The sequence below is a fragment of the Nyctereutes procyonoides genome, unplaced genomic scaffold, assembly GCF_905146905.1.
Source record: "Nyctereutes procyonoides isolate TBG_1078 unplaced genomic scaffold, NYPRO_anot_genome, whole genome shotgun sequence".
Classification (NCBI taxonomy): domain Eukaryota; kingdom Metazoa; phylum Chordata; class Mammalia; order Carnivora; family Canidae; genus Nyctereutes; species Nyctereutes procyonoides.
In genome coordinates, this window is record NW_026575120.1 from 14,403,936 (window position 1) to 14,425,837 (window position 21,902).

Here is a 21,902-nt window from a genome sequence, read left to right on the forward strand (position 1 = left end):
CCATCCTGTAACTTTGGAGCTCAACCTCCATCCCCACGTCCTTCCGTGCTTCGCTTCCTCCTTTCTTTTCCGTAGCCTGCGCCCCCGGCTTCTCCTCGTCTGCCTTCCATAAACCTGGATCGCCCACAAGGTTGTGGTCCGGGCGCCTGCACCATCCCCGCACCCACACACAAAGAACTGCCCCCCACCCCGATCCCGACCCCAACCCCGACCCGATCCCGCCGCCACAACTCCATCCACCAGCACACTACGCGCACCAAAGCCTTCGGCTGCGGAAGCCCAGCCGACGGCGCGTTGGGCCCCTGTGTCGTCAAGGGCCAGAAGCAAAGGTAACCCGGGGAGCCCGGGACCCCGCGTGTGGGCGTGGGCGGCGCGGCAGCTCGGGCGGGGCTCCCGGCCGTCCCGCCTCGGAGGTGGGTCCCTGCGGCTTGGGGCCGCTGCGCCCGGGGCGGGAGAGCAGGTCAACCGCCGGGTTGGGGCGACCCCTCGCCAGCAGGAGACCGCCCGCCCTTAGGCTGGCTTTCCAGAGTCCCAGTGTTGTTTGAACTCCTGTTCAAAATGTCAGCTCTGTGGCTGAGGTTTAAACCGTGCAGGAGAGCACCCTGGTCGACGCCTTTTCCAGCTGCAGGGAAGCAGAGTTGACGCTGAGACATATTACCAAAACCCCTGGCTGCCCTTGGCTGGAAAGGGCCACAGGATGGAGAAAGGCTTTGATAAAGCTTGTTTAAAGGTATAAAGCTTAGTGTGGACTCTTTGGAGAATCACCAGCACAGAAAACTGATTTATCTCCGTTTGAATTATTAGTAGGTACCATGTTTATCTTCACTGCTACATAACCGTGGTTTGTGAGTACTTTTTCCTAAAGTAGGCTCTGCCCCTGGCATGGGGCTTGAACTCATGATGCTGAGATCCCGCTGAGATCGAGCTTCATGCGCATGCTCTACCAACCGAGCCAGCCAGGCAGGCCTACTTTCAATCTTTAAAGTTTGGGGCAACTTGGCCAAATGTGGGAAAAAGCTGAGACAGATCCAGGCTATTTACTTTATTCTACCTGTATTTTTAGGCTACTATTAAGTGTGCATTGCTTAGCTTCTGAAATACCTGGCAACCATTCAAGTAGGTTATTAGGTATTATAGACAAGAAATAAAAAGTTCTTTGAACACCATATCATGATTATGGGGACCATGATGTTAGAGATCATTTCTATTTGTTGGGATCTCAAAGTACCATTCTCAAACCCAAGATGAGAAAACATTCAGGACTGTTGGAAATGAACTTGAGAGAAATTTTACACCTTGAATGGAATATGGAAATTTTCCACCTTGCAATAGTAAACTCTGAAATCCTGGTATCTTTATAATTGATGTGTTTTTAAAATACTAAATTGCTTACTTAATCCTTCTGTCTAGGTTCCTATGTTGACTAGTTGAAACATATAAGTATGGCCTTCTACAGTTATAAAACAATCTTATCTATTGCCCGAACAAGGTAAGCCGTGGAATACCCTCTTCCCCTGCAATATTTTTATGAACTTTCTTCTAGATGAAAAAGATATATGTCAAAGGATAGGCTTGTTCCACAACAAATTAAATCTCTATTGGCTTTATACTGATTTTTAGGAAGCTGACATTTTATTGTATTTAAACTTAACCCAAATTTTCTATGTGTTTTAGAACTCAGGCTGAGTAATTTTGTAGATGTATGGCACAGCAAAGAGAGAAGATGTAATGGTTTTAGAGTGACACTTCTGTAATTGATGAATGTAGTGTGAAGCCTTTAGATATAAAAATGAGTCAAATGGCTGGCAAACAAGCCAGTCCTAGGGCACATACCTATCCTAGTAGGGTCTGTTATCACTTATTTATTACAAGGGTATTATTGAGAACTTACTATGTTCCAGATACATTGTACATTTTCCCTTTTGGCCCTTCAAAAAGTGTTTTATCTTGGCATGCTTCAAAAACAGCCTGAGAGAATGGAAAAGCCATCTCTTTGCCAGAAGAAATGTCTTTGCCAGGAACTTCTTTGCCTAGATGGGTCTTATTTTTATTTTCAAACAATGTGATGTGCTAATTTAACTGAAGATTGTGAGCTGTTGCAAAACGAGAATATAGAGATCCCTGGCTTAGGGTGCCCAATTTTAATCCTTATTCCTAACAGTCTTGAGGAATCATAGGTGAAGGGTATTTCTGCCAAAGATGCCTCTCATATGAGGGAGTCCATGGGCACTACACAGACAAAGCAGTATTATATGTGGTTGGTTAATCCCCACAGAGGCGATGAAGTGTTTTGTTCAAGCAATATTCCTGTTAGCAGAATAACCAAAGATGCAAGCGTTCCACCTGTTTTATGATAGCAGATAAAGAGAACACTTTGAAACACAACCATGGGGGAGAAATGTTTGCTTTTAGATTTTTAAATATATAGTTGCAGAGTTTCGTGCTCGTGTCAGCAGCACATACACTAAAATTGGAACAATACAGAGAAGATTGGCTTCGCCCTTGAGCAAGAATAGTTGCAGAGTTTCTAACTTGTAACATAGCAATTATTTTTGGGAATTAACTTTTTAATAATTCTCATAGAGTGTATCATTCAACCATAAAGCACACTGTTCTTTAACAGGGGTAAAAAGTTGTATTTCACTCATTAATGAATATCCTCTGCTTTTAAAATACAGGCTTAACAATCATTGTTTATTTTGACCAGATAAAATATCTATTTCTTTCATTTTTAATTTTGTAATAGTATGTGCTCAACTCAGAGGATGTTGCTCTTTATTCCAGATTCCCTAGCTATTTTGTCCATCCTACCAGTTCTTCTTATTCCCCATCATTTGCGTATCTTCACTTGCCAGATTCTCATTTAAGTAAAACATATATGAAGAACTGTGTAAGCAAGAAGTACTCCTACCCTAATCAGTCAGGCAATAAAGTACTTTACTTACGAACTAGAATAATACAAAAGTTACACACATCAACTTGCTGGTTACAAGAAGTCCCTGGTAAACCCCAGCTGGATCAAACCCCAAAAAAGCCACAGGTGACAAGCCCTCAGCCCTCAGAAGAAACTGGCACAAAGATTAAGGAAGAAAAGCAATCTTATAGACAAAGAATTATGGATGAACTTAAATATTATTACAATGGATTCTACTTGCTATGGATTGACACCAAAGTTGCTGCCAGGATGGTTTGGAGGCTGCTGCATGGACAGGTGCTGACCAGACGAGAAAGACGAAGGGTAGGTGAGAATCATATTTGAGAAAGAAAAAGTTAAAAATGAACTATTTGGGAACCAAGTTTTAAACTCATCTTAAAGCCCCAAAGTAGGAATAGTAACTGATGGTGAGAACCAGAGTTTCTTGTTTATCTGAAACTGACGAACTGTACAGCTTTAGGCAAGATTCTCAAGATTTGTGTATATTTACCCATAAAATGGTTATAATTGTGTTTTCTAATCTCCCCCAAAGAGTTGAGAAGCTTCAGGTTTGATTTGTGCACCTAAAATAGAAACTACTGCTAATATATTAAGCATATACATTTGAAAAATCAGTTTTTAACAGATACTGTGCTATTCAGGTACAGACCCCTGACATAGATGAAAGCTAACAATAAATAATGCCAGCAATATTTTTTGACTGTCATAGATTTCCTTGAAGATATCCCAAAGGTGTTACTTTAGGGCGATTGTGAAGAGGAAGACCCTACCTTTCCATTTTATTAACAGCTGCAGAAGATCTGTCTAGGGTTTAACACTTTAACAACCAAGGCAGGCTTTTTTGATTTCATATTTTTGGTTTGGGCATGTCCTAAAATAATGAATACTGCATATGCATTTAATTCTTTAGCTCTTGAGGACTTGTGCCGATTTTTTCCGCCTGGTTCCATTTATGGTGTTCATAATTGTACCCTTCATGGAATTCTTATTACCAGCATTTCTGAAATTCTTCCCAGAGATGTTACCATCAACTTTTGAAAGTGAATCCAAAAAGGTATGTAGGGTTTTTTTAACTTAAAAAAAAAAATAATGGACTTTATTCTTCAGTTTTTAAGTTTATAGAAAAATTGAGCAGAAAGTATAGAGGGTCCCCAGAAACTCCCCACATTTCCCCTATTACTAACATCATGCATTTGTGTGATCTATTTGTTACAATTAAAGAACCAATATCTAGATACTATTAATTAAGTCTCATATTTTACATTAGGCTTCACTGTGTTGGGTTTGAAAAATGCAAAATGTCATGGTATCTACCATCACACCATCATACAGAATAGTTTCACTGCCCTAAAAATGCCCTATATGTCATCTGTTGTTCCCTCTACCTCCTCCAACCAGTGGCAGCCACTGATCTTTTCACTGTCACCATAGTTTCGCCTTTTCCAGAATGTCATATAGTTGGAATCATACAGTGTGTAGTCCTTTCATGGCTCATTTCTTTCTATCACTGTGTAATATTTTATTGAATGGATATACCACAGGTTGTTCATCTGTTCACCTGTTGAAGGATACCATGGTTGATTCCAGTTTTTGGCAATTATGAATAAAGCTGCTATAACTATCTGTGTGCAGGTTTTTTTTTTATTTGGATTGCTAAATACATAGAAAAGTAATAACTGTATAAGACTATGTTTAGTTTTTTTTTTAAGATTTTATTTATTTATTTATTTATTTATTTATTTATTTATTTATTTATTCATGAAAGACATGGAGAGAGGCAGAGACACAGGCAGAGGGAGAAACAAGCTCCATGCAGGGACCCTGACGTGGGACTTGATCCCGGGACTCCAGGATCATGCTCTGGGCTGAAGGCAGATGCTCAACCACTGAGCCACTCAGGCGTTCCATATGTTTAGTTTTGTAAAAAAATAAATTATCTTCCAAAGTAGCTATACCATTTTTATTCCCACAGCAATGAGAGTTCCTGTAGCTCTATATCTTCATCGGCATTTAGTATTGTCAGTGCTTTGAATATCAGCCATTCTGATAGGTGTAAAGTGATCTCATTGTTATCTTAGTTTACAAGTCTCTGATGATGTATGATATTGAGCATTTTTTCATATGCTTGTTTGCCATCTGTATATCTTTGGGAATGTATTTGTCTTTTGCCTACTTTTTTTTTTTTTTAAGATTTTATTCATTCATTCATGGCACTGAGAGAGAGAGACAGGCGAGACACAGGCAGAGGGAAAAGCAGGCTCCATGCAAGGAGCTCAACGTGGGACTCGATCCTGGATCTCCAGGATCAGGCCCTGGGCTGAAGGCGCTAAACCGCTGAGCCACCAGGGCTGCCCTTTTGCCTACTTTTTAATGGAGTTGTTCATTTTCTTATAGCTGAGCTTTAGGAATTCTTGGTATATTTGAATACAAGCCCTTTAGCAGATATGTGTCTTGTAAATATTTTCTCACAGCCTTTGGCCTGTCCTCTTATCTGTCTTTCACAGAGCCACTGTTTTTGATTTTAATCAAATACAAGTTATCAGTTTTTGTTTTTTTGGGTTGTTTTTTTTTTTTTTTTTGGATCATGCTTTTGGTGTTGTATCTAAAAACTCACTGTCAACCTAAGGTCACCTAGGTTTTCTCCTACTTTTTCTTTTCTTTCCTTTTTTTCCTTTCTTCTCTTTCTTTCAATTCTTTTTTTTTTTTTTTATTTATGATAGTCACACAGACAGAGAGAGAGAGAGAGAGAGAGAGAGGCAGAGACATAGGCAGAGGGAGAAGCAGGCTCCATGCACCGGGAGCCCGACGTGGGATTCGATCCCGGGTCTCCAGGATCGCGCCCTGGGCCAAAGGCAGGCTCCAAACCGCTGCGCTACCCAGGGATCCCCTCTTTCTTTCAATTCTAAGTAGGTTTCACACTCACATGGTCAGCCAGCCAGGCACCCCTCCTATATTTTCTTCTAGAAGTTTTATAGTTCGGAGTTTTTTTTTTTTTTAAAGATTTTATCTATTCATTCATGAGAGACACACAGAGAGTGAGTGGGGGGGCAGAGACACAGGCAGAGGGAGAAGCAGGCTCCATGCAGGGAGCCGACGCGAGACTTGATCCCAGGACTGCAGGATCACACCCCACGCCAAAGGCAGGCGCTAAACCGCTGAGCCACCCAGGAATCCCCTAGTTCTGAGTTTTAAACTTAAGTCTATTAGGGCAGCCCCTGTGGCGCAGTGGTTTAGCACCGTCTGCAGCCCGGGGCGTGATCCTGGAGACCCTGTATTGAGTCCCACGTCAGGCTCTCTGCATGGAGTCAGCTTCTACCTCTGCCTGTGTCTCTGCCTCTCTCTCTCTCTCTCTGCATCTCTGTGAATAAATAAATAAATAATCTTTAAAAAATTTTTAAATATTTCTTAAAAAAATAAACTTAAGTCTATTATCCATTTGAGTTAATTTTGGTGAGAGGTGGAACATCAGAGTCGAGAGTAATTTTTTTCTTTTTTGCATATGGATACCATGTTTCTCTAGCATCATTTGTTGAAAATCCACCCCCTTTCGAATGAATTTTAACTTGTTTTTCACCATTAAAAAATAAAGAAAAGAGAAATCAACTGTTATTGCAGTGACTAGCTGAGCAGTAGGCATGATTTAGCCAGACAGACCCTTTCATGTATAAGAGTATCCTAGAGAAGCAGGGTCTTCATTGGATGGTCACTGTGAAGCTGGTGGGCTGGAAAAACTAAGGTGGTCCCCTTCATTCTTTCCATTCTGTGCCACTCTACTGGACAGAGATCTGAAGGCACAAACACATAATGGAGGACAACCAGAATAACTTTTAAATCAGATTGGGAAATGTTTCATAGAAGAAGTAACTATGCAACAGAGACTAGAAGAATGGTAGAATTTTGCCACAGCATCTGAAAGGCTTTCTGGATAGAACAAGTAGCACTTAAAATGGCTTAATTGTGTGAAAAAGTGTGACATAATCTGAGGCACTGAGTGCTTCTTTGTGGTTGAAGCAGAGAATACAAGGGGATCAATGGTGGAAAGATGAGACAAAAGTGATGTGTGGGGGTCAGGTTGGAAAGTGTCTACCACTCTAAGGAATTTAGACTTTGCCTTTGACAATGGTGAATAATGGAAGATAAATTTAAGCAGAGGGTGGGCAACATGATTAGATCATATTTTAGAAAAAGTGATTTTGCTGGCTAAAAGGATTGAAGAGGCAGAGCCAAAGGAGGGCAACCGGCTGATGTGCTATTACAGTAGCACAGGAGAGAGAGGATTAAATTATGAAAGTGGCATTAGGAATAAAAACTTGAAGATACATCTGAGATACAGGTAAGGGATAGAATCATATTGCAATATTTAACTGGCAGTGGTTTAGTTTACATTTAAAGTAATCAGGACCTAGAATTAATACCGTGGGATTCCAAGGAATGTGTTCATGAATGCAGGAAGTTGAGGGAATAGAATAAGTGATTTATCTAAAGATCCCTCTTTCTTCAGCACCACTCATTCCCCAAACATACATACACACACATCATAGCCACAGTTTTAGAAAATACATTCTCTTTTTCTTTCCATGAACTAAAGCAAATGAGAAAATGAGAGAGGGCAGCCCCGGTGGCGCAGTGGTTTGGCACCGCCTGCAGCCTGGGGTGTGATCCTGGAGACTTGGGATCAAGTCCGACATCGGGCTCCCTGTGTGGAGCCTGCTTCTCCCTCTGCCTGTGTCTCTGCCTCTCTCTCTCTCTCTGTGTCTATGAATAAATAAATAAAATCTTTGAAAAAAAAAAAAGAAAATGAGAGAGATTGGTGGTTGTGGAGGAAAGGAGGTTATAGGAGAGGGGATAGGAGGAAGCAGAACTTTCTATTTACATCAGATCAGAGCACCTCTACATTTTTCTTTCATAGTACTTATACTTTAATTTGTGGAATTACTGAATTATCATTAGTCACTAATGTTTGTCTTTCCTATTAGACTAGAAGTCCCATGAGGGTAGGAATTCTTACCTGTTTTTGCTCATTTTATCCCCAGCACCTAGTACAAGGTAGATGCTCAATAAATAAATGAATAGATGAATGGATATAGTTGTTATGGATATAGTGATTAATGGATATAGTGATTGAATGGGTTCTAATGATGGTATTGTCATTGTCATTGAATGATTTTTTTGGCTGAGTTTTCTAAGATCTTTCTAAAAATTAATGATTGCTATGATTGGCTGATCATTGGAATCTCTTGGGCAACTTAAAAATACAGAGAATCCTATTCCTCTCCATTCCCCTGAGTCCTGACCATGTTTTTTTTTTTTAAGATTTATTTATTTTACTTTATTAAAGATTTTATTTATTCATGAAGGACACACAGAGAGAGGCAGAGACACAGGCAGAGGGAGAAGCAGGCCCCCCATGGGAGCCAAAGGCAGATGCTCAACCACCGAACCACCCAGGCATCCCAAGATTTATTTATTTGAGAGAGAGAGAGAGAACTAGTGGGAGGGGCAGAGAGAGAAGGAGAGAGAATCCCAAGCAGACTCTGCACCGAACACAGAGCCTGATGCAGGGCTCAATCTCATGACCATGGGATCATGACCCAAGCCAAAACCAAGAGATGAATGCTTAACTGACTGTGCCACCCAGGAGTCCCTGACCATGATTATTTTGAAAATGCTATCACACCACCTTTCTGATAATGGGGATTTAGAAATACTTGTCAACAATGTGTCTTAAGTGTATATGTTTAAGGGGTGCCTGACTGCTTCTCAATAAAGCATGCAACTCTTGATCTTGGGACTATGAGTTCAAGCCCTACCTGAAGAGTAGAGATTACTTTAATAAATAAATAAATAAATAAATAAATAAATAAATAAATAAATAAATAAATAAATAAATAAATGGAATGTACATTTATTTCTCTTTTGTTTAGTGCTTTGTTCCTGTTATAACACTTAAGTCAGTTTAATTGTATGTTTTGTACTAAAACTGTATGCTACTCTAGCATACAGTTAATTTCCTAGTTTTCTTTGTGGCACACACAAAATCTGGGGCACTCTAGGACTGGGGGCTGGCTCAACTAGCAGCCTACATGTTTATACCAGGCTAAGAGATAGTATCTCATTTTCTTACAAAAAGATTTTATTTATTTATTCATGAGAGACGCACAGAGGCAGCACAGGCAGAAGGAGAAGCAGGCTCCCTATGGGGAGCCCAGTGTGGGACTCCATCCCAAGACCCTGGGATCACGACCGGAGCCAAAGGCAGACGCTCAATCACTGAGCCACCAGGGAGCCCCATAGTATCTCATTATATGTAATGACAAAGCCTCCCATTGAGGGGACATTTTGGATCTATCAAATACTTATGGTCATTGTATTAGTAAGAAATAAAAGGTAAGATTAAGAAGTTAAGTTGCAATTAGAGGCTACTTTTTATTTGTTCTGGTTCTCACAAAACCTATTTAACTAGGTCTGAAAATAATATTAACATGCAATAACATGCAAAATAATATTAACAATAACAAGGTGACAGTTCTTTTCCTCTCATCTTTATGAAGTTGTAATCACAAAGGATTGATTAACTTTCTCCTCTTTGTTATTAAGGAGGAAAAACAGAAAAAGAAAATGGCTGCAAAGTTGGAACTAGCAAAATTTCTTCAAGAAACAATTACAGAAATGGCAAGGAGGAACAGGGCCAAGCTGGGAGACGCCTCCATACAGTTCTCATCCTATGTCAAACAGGTGTCAGTCTCTTGTGTAACACCAAACAACTTCTAGGCTGGCAGTTCCATGAACAATTCATGTCATCATGGATCTGCCAAATTGTTCACAGCCTCTGACTTTGCAAATGTCTAAGTTATACGCCTACAACATTGCAAACATTTATGGTAGCTTGCAGAAAAACCTACCTTAAAGCAGTCATCTATTGAAGACATTGATAACTTCTTGGAAAGAATGGTAGATTTTGAGTGAAACTTTTGAACTACTCCTGATTTTTCAGTCAACTTGGGCTGACTTGGACAGATTTTTTTATGTCTCTTGGTACCATGAGGCCCATTTCCAGACATAATATAGAATCTATGAACGTGTGTCTTTGATGTGTCTTTCAAATAGTCTACAGGGAAGGTTCAATTAAGAATACATGCTATAATTTTTTAAAAGATTTATTTCTTTATTTTAGGAAGGGAGAAAGTGTGTGTGCATGAAGGACAGAGGGAGGGAGAGAATGTCAAGCAGACTCTAAGTGCGGAGCCCAGCGTGGGGCTTGATCTCACGACCCATAAAATCATGACCTGAGCCACCCAGATGCCCCATGAAATACATTTTACTTAACCTCTTTGTTTCACTACCTAGGTCCAGACAGGCCACAAGCCCAGCACAAAGGAGATAGTTCGCTTTTCCAAACTATTTGAGGATCAGCTAACCCTGGAGCACCTAGATCGACCTCAGCTGGTTGCCCTTTGCAAGCTGCTAGAATTGCAGTCCTTTGGAACCAACAATTTGCTCCGCTTTCAACTTCTGATGAAACTAAAGTCTATAAAAGCAGATGATGAAGTAAGATCTGAACTGTAGCCGTAGGGAATTAGCAAGGCATGGGAGATCCCTTAGGATAGCTTTGTGATAAAGTGTAGTATCTTCTCTTAGATCTGCTCATGGACTGGTTCTGGCAAACCATTGAGTAGTTTAAACAATCATTACCATGACAACTTGAACCCAGATTACTCATTTTAGGAGTTGTTTGCTGTTCTCTGACGCATTTTCTGGAGAATGCCCTCATTAGCAGTTAGTGATTTAGTAATCTAAATCAGTTAGGACCCACTAGGAAGGAACAGCAGCCCCAGAGGTTCCTGAGTCTTCCCTTGCTAAGGACAGTGCTCTACCCCCACATCTCAGCTCCCTTTCCTCAGAGCTGGTGCCAAAGTAAATATTCTGCTGGGTCAGTTGGCCCGATAAGAAGGGGTGGCATCACATAATGCAGGGAGGGAAAACAGAGCCTAGATATCTTATAGAGGAAAGGCATTATAACTACTAATTAGACTCATTCTTGAATCAGAATCAGCTGCTTTAAAGCTTTCTGCCTGAAGGAGCAAGATTCCCAGAACTGAGAAAGCCTGATCCCTGTGGCCTCATTTAGATTTGAGCTATTGCTTTCAGAATTTTGGAATAAACAATAGTGGTCCCAGAAGTACCATAGTTTTGGGTCACACCAAGCAGAGACTTTGTTATATTGAGAAAGTTTTGTGGACCAGAGTTATGGCCATTCCTGGATGGAGGTAGGGGGATGGTAAAGGAAGGGGGATACTGGGACACACAACAAACAGTACACTGAAAACTTTTTGTGTGGAATATTTTCTAATGAATCCTAAAGCTGCCATGAAGGGGAAATGCAAATCAAGAGGGAAGAGGATTACTTTGGTGACAAAGTGTTGCAGAGGAGTTATGTGACTATTTCTGATATTATTAATACCTGTCGGTAGGATTCCCTTCATTTCAACTGCTGAACCATTAGAGGACAGTCTGATGTGAAAGCATCAGATTTGGTGTTTCCTCTGATTTGTTGGAATTTTGGATTTGGTAGAATTGGAACCAAAAGATCCAATACCATTCCCTCCCTTGCTTTCAGGTAATTGCCAGAGAAGGGGTGAGTGCTTTGAGCGTGTCAGAACTGCAGGCTGCCTGCAGGGCTCGAGGGATGAGATCCCTGGGTCTCACAGAAGAGCAACTGAGACAGCAGCTCACAGAGGCAAGTTGCAGCTCTCCTGGGCCCTTTTCACTAGAACTCTGTCCCCTGCAATGTGTAGACCTCATTTTGTGATTTCTACTTTGCAGGCGAGCCATCCCACCTAATTTGCCTCATTTAAATGTGGGACACTGAAGAAGCTAGATTTGTTTTTGATGGAGACAGGGTACTCTATTAGTTTTCTTTCTTTTTTAATTTAAATTTTACTTAATTAACATACAGTGCAATATTGGTTTCTGGAGTAGAATTCAGTGATTCATCACTTACATACAATACCTAGTGCTCATTACAGTAAGTGCCCTCCTAATACCTGTTCCCTATCTAGCCATCCCCCCTGCCCCCCAACCTTCCCTCCATCAACCCTCAGTTTGTTCTCTGTCTTTAAGAGTCTGTTATGGTTTGTTTCCCTCTCTCCTTTTTCTTCCCTTCCCATATGTGCATCTGTTTTCTTTCTTAAATTCCACATATGAGTGAAATCATAGGGTATTTGTCTTACTCTGACTTACTTTGCTTGGCATTATACCCTCTAGCTCCATCCTCGTCATTGCAAATGGCAAGATTTCATTCTTTTTGATGGCTGAGTAATATTCCAGTGTGTGTGTGTGTGTGTGTGTGTGTGTGTGTGTGTGTGTGTGTATAATACATCTTTTTTATCTTATCAGCCAGGGGACATTTGGGCTCTTTCCATAATTTGGCTATTGTTGATAATGCTGCTACAAACATCAGGGTCCATGTATCCCTTCGAATCCATTGCTGCATAAAAACCTACCACAAGCTTAGTGGCTGGAAACAGCACCCACGTATTAGCTTACAAGTTCTTTCAGTCAGAAGTGCAGGCTGTGTTTTCTTTGGAGGCTCTGGGGGAAGACTCCACTACCAGGTTCATTCAGTTTGTTGGCTGAATTTAATTTCTTGCAGCTGTAGGACTGAAGTCCCATATCCTCACTGGCTGTCAGCCCCAAGCTACTCAGCCCTGAAGGCCACCTGCATTCCTTACGTCTAGGCCCTGTCCATCTGCAAAGCCAGCAATGAAGAGCTGCTCATACATCAGCCCCCCACCCCCGCCATAGGCTTCACATCTCAGACTCCCCCTCCCTTTTTGACCTCTAGCTCCAGATTTAAAGGCCTCATTTGATTAGGCAAGACCTACTCAAATGACTTCCTACTTTGAGGTCTACTGACTTGAGACCCTAATTATATCTGCAAAATCCCTCATAGCAGCACCTAGATTAGGGTTTGAATAACTGGAGAGAAGATGTGGGTACACTAGGGACTAGGAATTTTGGACCACCTTATAATTCTGCATACTCTAGGTATTTTAAGGGCCCCGGTAAAATCTTGAATCCAAGGCCTACCATTTGTGAGTCCATCTGAAGGTCTAAACCTTGCCTGGTGGCTCTCCTGGGATTACTTTCCAAGTTTGTACCCCCAGCCAATGTAAAGTGTTAGCTTTGGCAAAGATGTTTAATATTTTCCTACTGACAACATGTTTTAACTAAGAGCATCAATGTTGTGGGTTTTTTTTAGATTTTATTCATTCATTCATTCATTCATTCATTCATTCATGAGAGACACAGAGAGAAAGAAAGGCAGAGACACAGGCAGAGGGAGAAGCAGGCTCCATACAGGGAGCCCGATGTGGGACTCGATCCCGGGTCTCCAGGATCACACCCTGGGCTGAAGGCAGTGCCAAACTGCTGAACCACCTGGGGGGGGGCTGTTTTTTTGTTGTTGTTGTTTTTGGTTTTTTTTTTAAGATTATTTATTTTGGGCAGAGAGAACACATGCTTTCGTGAGTTGGGGGAGGGGCAGAGGGAGAGAATCTTAAGTGGACTCCCTGCTGAGCGTGGAGCTGGTTGTGGGGCTCAATGCAGGGCTCCATCCCACAACCCGTGAATTTATGACCTGAGCCCAAACCAAGAGTCGGATGCTTGACCAACTGAGCCACAGATGCTTCAAAGCATCAATGTATTTCAAAGGAGTAACTCCTATTCAAATTTCTTTTTTATGTGTGGGACCTGCTCTGGCTGGTAGATGAACATATTGTAGAGAAAGTTTATTGAAATCATTTATTTCTTGAACATAGAGTATTAAGTGGGTTCATACTATCAGATAGCTTTCTTGAAAGAGTGTGTCATTTTTAGCACAAAGGAGTGAGGATTCTAATCCAACAGTATGATATTCAGCACTATATATTATTCAGAAATTCCTCTGTTAGGATACAGGCAGGCATTTCATAGAAAGGAAAACCTAAAATGATAATCATATGAAACATCTTAACTTCATAATAAGATCAATTAAAACTATGAGATATCACATTCACCTATTATGTTGGCAAAGATCAATTTGATAACACTATGTGGTTGAGGGTTGGGGAGAGGGACATTCACGCATTGCTGATAAAAAAATCTCCATGGAATCTTTCAAAATTTAAAAATACATTTACTTTGACCTAGAAATTTCACTTGTGCATATATCTATAAGATTATCCATTGCAGGGACGCCTGGGTGACTCAGTGGTTGACCGGCTGCTTTTAGCTCAGGGTGTGATCCCAGGGTCCAGGGATTGAGGCCTGCATCAAGTTCCCCACAGGAGCCTACTTCTCCCTCTGCCTATGTCTCTGCCTCTTTCTGTGTGTCTCTCGTGAATAAATAAAATCTTAAAAAAAAAAAAAAGATTATCCATTGCACCACCATTTATAATAGCAAAAGATTGGAAACGGCCTAAAGTTTATAAATAGGAGAATAATCAAATTATGTCATTTCTGTGCAACAATGGAATCCTTTAAGGATGGTTAAAAAGGAGGCAGCTCTACAGCTACTGATATGAATCAATCTCCAAGATATTTCGGTGAAAAAAAAAAGCAAAGGACAGAACAGTGTGTATATATCACCCTTATGTAAAGATGAAAAGCATATAATGGTGTGTTCATATATGCATAGGTTATCTCTGAAGATTATATAAGGAATTGGTATCAGTGGTTGCTTCTGGGAAGGGAAACAGGGTAGGAGTAGAAGTGGGGTTTATTGTTATTGATTACATTTTATTTACTTTTTGAATTTTTTTCTTGTGCATGTATTATCTGTCAGTTTTTTGAAAAGCTTGGTTATTTTGGTACTTGAAAATTAAATCATTCTCATTTTAATGTTTATTTCTTTGGTTATGAGTGAGGCTTACTTATTCTTTCCCCTTATCTGCTCTGTGTCTAAGAGAAGATATTTCACTACCTTGATCCACAATCGGTTTGAGAGCTTAATGGAATACTCCCTGTCCAACTCAGAGGATCCAGCTGTCTTGAGGGGGGTTGCAGAGTACAACCACTGATGCAGTAGCCTGGGGACTGGTGTTCTTACCCTGTCCTGTTGCTGGTTATCAGCATGTAAAGTTGTAAAACCAGGGAAGCAGATGATTGTGGGTCATGTCTAGTTCTAATATTCTGAGATTGCCGTGTTTTGTTTCCCTCCCACTCTCCAGTGGCAGGACCTCCACCTGAAGGAGAATGTCCCTCCTTCTCTGTTGCTTCTGTCACGAACCTTCTACCTGATAGATGTGAAGCCAAAGCCAATTGAGATACCTCTAAGTGGGGAGGTGAGTACCTGGGATCTGGATTTCCATAACGGGGGTGTCTCCACAGATGTCTTATTTCCTCTTGCAGTTAGGGTGGACATTTCTTTTGGACTGTCTTTTGGCATTTGGCTGTTTTGTTTGTTTGTTTGGTTTTTTTTTTTAAGATTTTATTTATTTATTCATGAGAGAGGCATAGAGAGAGACAGAGACCTAGGCAGAGGGAGAAGCTGGCTCCATGCAGGGAGCCCGATGAGGGACTCAATCCTGGGACTCCGGGATTATGCCCTGAGCCAAAGGCAGACACTCAGCCACTGAGCCACCCAGGCATCCCTGGCCCATTTGGCTTTAAAGTCTTTTTGAAATTCCTTAAAAAAAAAAAATCGTTAAAACTAACTCTAGCTATAGGGCGGTTATTGTCTTTTATCTCAGCTCAATTTAGGAATCCAGTTTACTATTTCTCCTTAATTATCTAGTCTTCATTAGCAGACTGGTGGGTTTTTGTTTTTTTTTTTCACCACTCTCTTTTGAGACTGAGTGGTTCCTATTCTTTTGTGTCTATTTCATTTGTCTAGATTCCTATTAATTTTTAAGCAGTGAAAGGCCAATTTAGAATGTAAGCTTTTTGTCTTCCTTCCACTAACTTCCTTGATCATTTTTTGTTGCCTTTAATTCGGCAGCTTTTTTTGCGTCCTGGTATTTTACCAAAAACTCCAGGATTGGCCCAATCACCAGAGCATCTTGCTCTGGATAGGGCCTTTCACTTCTCTACTTTGTGGCTTCATGTCTAAGTCAAGATCTGCATGAACAAGAAAGGAGAGGCCATGGTGAAAGATGCTGGACATGTGGTTTAGTAGATTATAAACTAAGTTCTCTGGAGTGGGGACCAGTCATTTTTAATTTAGTTATGCTAGTGATTCCTTGGACAAGTCAAGGGAAATGATAAGAAGTCCAGCATGAAAAATGTACATCAGGGAATATCTTCTTGTTTTGCCTTTCCGTATTTCCAGAGACTAATTCGATTTGTGCTCTGCCTGGGAAGGAATCTAGGGAGAGTGGGAGCAATTCTGGAAGCCAGACCATCTTCTAAAAGGCAGTCTACCTGGTTCTTATTCTATATGTTTGATTTTTCAGACAGACCAAGTTTGTCATTCTTCGACTGCTCTCAGGAGCAAGGATATCTTGGAATAGTAAATATCTCAGGGCTGAATTATTCTGGAAGGGCATAAACTCTTTATCCAGATGTTGCTTTCTGGAATGTTTGAGACAAAGACCTAGAAATTAAGAACAAAATGACAAGCTCCTAGGCACTTTATTGGTTGCTTTTTAAAAAAAATCCATGTTTTTAAACTTATATTTTCTATATATACAAGATGAGAATAAGTAGCATGCTAGGATCTGTAAAGAATTGAGACATCAAGTTAAATATACTATAATTTAGAATATATGTAGCTCTTTTCCCTCCACAGTACACAAAATTACTTAATTCCAAAGAGCACTGATATATTTATTTTCAAATATAATTATAATCCTTAAAGATAGGTTAGCTGGCTTTTCTAAAAACATATCTATTTTCCTCATGTTGCAGGAGCTTCTATTAAGCAGCGCCTACCATTTTAATAAATGAGACAAATTAATCATTTATTTGACACCAAAAATGATAAAGATATCAATTTTGACTAAGTTATATCAGTGCTATTAGAAGCTGATGAGCAATTGAGAAACGGCAACTTTTTTTTCCTCAGACTAAAAACAGGACAAGTATTGGCAGATCAGTAGCTTGTTAATAACTGAATCTTTTTTTTTAAATTTATTTTTAAAATAATCTCTGCACCCAGCATGGGGCTCGAACTCACAACCCCAAGACTGAGTCGCATGCTCCACTGACTGAGCCAGCCAAGCTCCCCAACTGGGGATTTTCAATACTAGAATCTCATTAGAGTACAACTTTTACATAAAGGACACTGAAAACTCAAATACTAAGTTGCTACTTCAGGGACATATTTCATATGTTCTCACAAAGGGTATAGTTGGAAAAAGTTAGGGATTTAGTGAGTGAAAAGCAAATTGTGCTAGAAAGTATTGACTACTGTAGAAGTGCTTTTGAGTTTCAAGAATAGCAGAAAGCTTATGTTCGTATAAAATATTTCTCTTCCTAGTCTCCCAAAACAGATATTCCTGTGGAATCACCTACTTCTCCTGAATCTAAAGAGATGCTGGTGGATTTAGCACCTCCACTGAAGGGAACTAAGGTTAGGCTATTACTTTTTCATTTGATTAATTAGGTTTAAAAATGAAAATAAGTTATCAATTCTTAACTCTTTTAATGAAACTGAATTTCAACACTATGGTGTTCTTTAATAAGGACTATTTATTGTACTATTAGATGTTTCTAAGAAAGGTCAACATTTGGCTATATGTAATTAGGTTCCAGTTTTAGCCTCTTGAATTCTGTGCCAGAATATGTGGTTGTCACAAGTTCCTGGTGGTCACAGCAGTGTGACTATAGATCAAATAGCCATTTTGTTTTAAATCAGTAACCCAACTCTTAATTCTGATGTTTAAGGATGAAAAATTTATACAACTGCCACCAGTTCCATCATCATCCATAACAGCAACACCTATTTCGTTACCTAAAGGACCCATCACTTCTGCTAAAGAAGCTGTAAGTATCTGAAAACAGAACATCTTTAGTCTCCAGTTATGTTTAAGGGCAGTGACAATCTAGAGTTGTAACTATTGCAAAACACAGCACACTTCTTCCTGTCATCCAAACAGGAAGTTGTAGGCTGAACTTTAGTTGTTTTATAACCACTACATTTTTAAAACTCAATTCTCCAAAAGCAAAAAAACAAAAAACAAAAACGCCTCCCAAAAAAAACCATTATCACCCAGTACAGTCGTGGATGAGGCCTAAACATGTGAAGTATAGAAGCTAATTACAATATAGGCAGATTCTTTTCTTTTGTGCCAGATGGAAATAGTTCCCATATGTTGTGTATTTCACACAGGCTTCAGATGTCAGGAAATACGAGCAGGAAAGCATTTTAAATCTTAAGAGAAATGTATGTAAATAAGAAATTACTTATCTATCCACTTTTCCCGTTTGGGTGAAAGAATTTGGGGCCAGAGCAGAAGGATGACACAAGTAAGTGGCAAGGGGGTCATGGGAGAGTTAGACTGACTGGCTTACTGGCCCAAGAAGGTCAAAGCAAAGAGAGCCAGCCAACACACAGACACCAGGGTCCTTGCTTGTAGGTCTTTTTAATTTTTATTATCGAGGTAAATTATGAACTTGGATTTGATTTTGTGGTCTGTCATTATTTGATTAATACAAAAAGGACTTCTAAAGAGCTTTCAAATCTCACTGTGAGCAGGGCCTAAAGTACTTATGTTTTGTACCTAGACACTCCAGGTCAAATCACAAAAGATAACGCAGAACAGCAAGGCTAGTTCAAAAGGAACATAAGGACTACTGGAGGATGAAGCTCAGTCCTCAGCTTCCTGCCCTCGGCGGTGGCCTCCATACAGGACCGCCCAGACCATCTGTCTGGTTGAAGCAGAGGATCAGCCATGTTGTCCTTGAGGCAGTCCTTTGAGGCCTTGTAGCCATTCCAGATGATGTCAGCAGTGAGACCAAGTTCAGACCATTTAGAAATATAATTGCAAAGCCAACTTCCTCTGTACCATTATGTCATCCCACCAAACTGTGTAAAGCCCCCTCCCCATGTTATGTTTGAACAGTTTCATATTTGTGTGCATGTCCTTTAAGGGAGAGGATTTTTTGCATAACGGAATCAGCTTGGCACCTTAGATTCCTCAATTCAGAACTTGGAAACTCTGAAACCCCACTAAGGCCACCTAACTTTTCCAGTGATCCATCAGTAGGAACAGTGCCCTGGAAACAAAGCACCTTATGGGATGGAATGGATGTACTCTCCGGTAAGGTCTTTCTGGATATAAAGAAGAAAAAAGCTTTTTGGAGAAGAAAATGGGGAGTTAAACAGAATGGCAATCAAAAAGGCCTGGCTGCTGGGAGGCCTCCCCCTCTGGGCCCTGCAGAGGCTGCAGGAATCTGGGAGGCTGCCACTACTCTAGCACATGTGGCTTTCATTAGCCACCATTTTGCCAGGGAACATAATGAAGGGTTTAAGACTTAACCATTTGTCTGTGCTGGGTGTGTTTTTCTGGTCTGTTTCTTTCACAAACAAGACCATTTGTTAGTCATAGGGCTGGTTAAAGTCTGATATAATCCCCATGCACCCAGTAACGAGTGTTATATTCAGAGATACGTATGTTCGGTGTTTTCAGGATCATCAGTCCTAAAAAAACATAATACATTGCCATGCAGCTGACCAGCGGCTTTCTTCCCTTGGGGAGTGCTTAGGAAGAATAGATACTTTGGCTTGTGGGTGATGAAATTGGTTTTCTTAGCTCGCTGTGAAATTGAAAGCAATTAGATGGGAGCCATTTAAACCAAGTACAACTCCAGTCTCCCTCTCTGGGATCACCTAAGTGAGGACTGTCATCGGTGCTTCCCAGCAAGGAGATGTATTTTACAGTGCCTTTTAAGCCTCCTCTCCACCAGAGGAAAAGCCCAAAATGGCCTGCTGACGAACTCCAGTTCCTTGAGAATGATGAATCCCTACTATGCAGCATTCTGTGGATCTTGCCATTGGCCGAGTTATTAGGGTGATTCACAATAAATTTTCCCATTTTTAAAATGATGGTTGTTTGTTTTAATTAGCTCACATTTCAAGTGTTGAATGTGGGAAAGGGATTAGCTTTGAATTTAGCTTGTTCAATCCTGTTTTAGCTGAATGATTCTTAAGTACTGTTGGGCTGTTCCACAGTTCTTTCTGGCTATAGGGCAGAGTGGGAATGGTTAGGGCAAGGGGTCAGTTCTGGCCTCCGTGGGTCCTCACCCATTTTTTTCCTACATCTTGGCCTCTGAGACACTAGATATGCCCCTCTTCCCGTTCTTAGGATAGAGGCTCAGAGAAGTTTAGGAGGTTTCTCTGGTCCCATCACATAGAGCTCTTGGCTGTTGGGCTCTGTAGGATTGCTAAATCTAGCCTTGTGGCTCAAACTGAGCTAGTGGTGTTCTGGTAAATGATTAACAACCAAGACTGGTTGGTGGAGAGGGGGTGCCTGGATTTGTAGCATTCGATTTCAAGCTGCTGGCAAGAGGTTGCTGAAGACGTTGTGCACAACCAGCTTCAGAACAAGCCCCAGCACACCACTGATCCCAGCTCTCCTTGAGGAACAAGGGACAAATCTATAGTTGGCAGATGTTCATTAGAGGTGTCACTTCTGTGCTCCCAACACAAACATTTGGGAGGCCATGTAGTATGCATGGTTCTGACCCTGAATGCTATCAGGTGCCACCCTGGAGAGAACTTGCCCCAGATGGGATCTTCCTGAACAGCTGGCTTCTTGCTGACCTTCCATCTCCCTGGCTCTCATCAGCTGAGGGAGTGGAGGGGAAGGCCATGCCAGCTTGCTACAAAGCTTTCTCCTTTCCTGCTGTTCTTCTCTGCAGATGCCCATACCTTAGCTGTGTCAGCTGCTAATAATCTCACTGGGTAGGAGTTTAGACAGCTTTTAGGAGCAAGCTTCAGTGATGTCAGATTTGGCCTACATCTCCTACATAGAGAATTTTGCTACAATGCAGAGGTGCTGGTGGCACTTGTACAGACCTGCGCTTGTGCCATGCCCAATTCTGTACCTCGGTCCTTATTGTACCAGTCACATTGGTGACATCAAATAATACGCTAGAATGCTAAAGATTGGCCAGTCACCACCAGTTAGCTCACATAGGTAAGGAAGGTCAGACTAATGGAGCCTGGAAGCAGATGGGCACCTGCCCTGCCGGTAACAGGGACTGTGGCCTGCTGGCTCCTCCCTGTGGTGGCTGACAGGCATAGCGGCTCCACTGTCTTGAGACAGATTCCTTGCTTCATCTGAGGCTCAGGCTTTCTTGAGGATCAATACAGTACATTAGTGGTGCCAAGGGACTGAGGATCCCCAGTTTGTGGCAATTAGAAAAGGTAGAAAGGCGGTATTGATTAATGCTGTGATGATGCCAGACCCTCATCTTTTAACCCTCCGGAAACCAGACCGATTCAGTGCCTTTGACAGCATGACGTCTTCATTAGATAAACTGGATTCCTTTCCTCAGGAGACCCAATCTAGTTATCTAAGTAAAATGGCCATTTCATTTTTCTCTCAGGTCAATTTTACTATCTTTTATTTGACAGCCAGCTCAGTCTCTTGGGAAATTTGTGGGTGATTTGAGTAGTAACAGCAAGGACATCACGGTTATAACAACAGTGCCTTGTATTTCTCCGGCATCTTTCCCGCAGGCGCTTAAAGCCCTTTAAAGATCCTTCATCCATGCCCATGACATCGCTTCAAGAGAGGGCCAAGGCAGAAATCATCATTAGGGTTTTACAAGGAAAAGACACCACTCTAAGGTCTCAAAGCAAATGATTTTAAGAGCAAAAATTCAGTTCTTGGCTCTGTTCACCAAATTATGCCTTCTTTAAACACAAACTGTAATATGTTGACAGACACACATTTACAGAGAGACACAAGGATAAAAGAGAACTTACAACAGTGGCCAACACTGCAGCTGCCTCAAATAGCTAGCTAGCTCAGAAAGGAAA

The 21,902-nt window shown here is 41.0% G+C and overlaps 1 protein-coding gene and 1 non-coding gene across 2 annotated transcripts; both read left to right on the plus strand.

The window, feature by feature from the left end:
* Positions 1-245: 245 nt before the first annotated feature.
* LETM2 (leucine zipper and EF-hand containing transmembrane protein 2) lies at positions 246-21,362 on the plus strand. The gene is made up of 11 exons (XM_055334644.1): positions 246-329; positions 1,411-1,489; positions 2,785-3,238; positions 3,846-3,989; positions 9,533-9,670; positions 10,283-10,483; positions 11,553-11,672; positions 15,145-15,258; positions 17,394-17,486; positions 17,801-17,899; positions 18,641-21,362. The coding sequence occupies exons 2-11, from the start codon at positions 1,443-1,445 to the stop codon at positions 18,701-18,703; spliced, it is 1,473 nt and encodes a 490-aa protein (XP_055190619.1). The 5' UTR covers positions 246-329; positions 1,411-1,442; the 3' UTR covers positions 18,704-21,362.
* On the plus strand, positions 2,441-2,552 carry LOC129516247 (U6 spliceosomal RNA). Its single transcript, XR_008665728.1, has one exon. It is a non-coding gene; the product is annotated as a U6 spliceosomal RNA (small nuclear RNA).
* Positions 21,363-21,902: the final 540 nt, after the last annotated feature.

What these genes read in the sequence shown, in the direction of transcription:
- LETM2 (XM_055334644.1), top strand. Translation starts at nt 1,443, where the DNA reads ATGGCCTTCTACAGTTATAAAACAATCTTATCTATTGCCCGAACAAG. An exon ending in TTATCTATTGCCCGAACAAG is followed by an intron (nt 1,490 to 2,784) that starts GTAAGCCGTGGA and finishes TCTTTATTCCAG; the next exon opens with ATTCCCTAGCTATTTTGTCC. An exon ending in AGATACCTCTAAGTGGGGAG is followed by an intron (nt 15,259 to 17,393) that starts GTGAGTACCTGG and finishes TTCTCTTCCTAG; the next exon opens with TCTCCCAAAACAGATATTCC.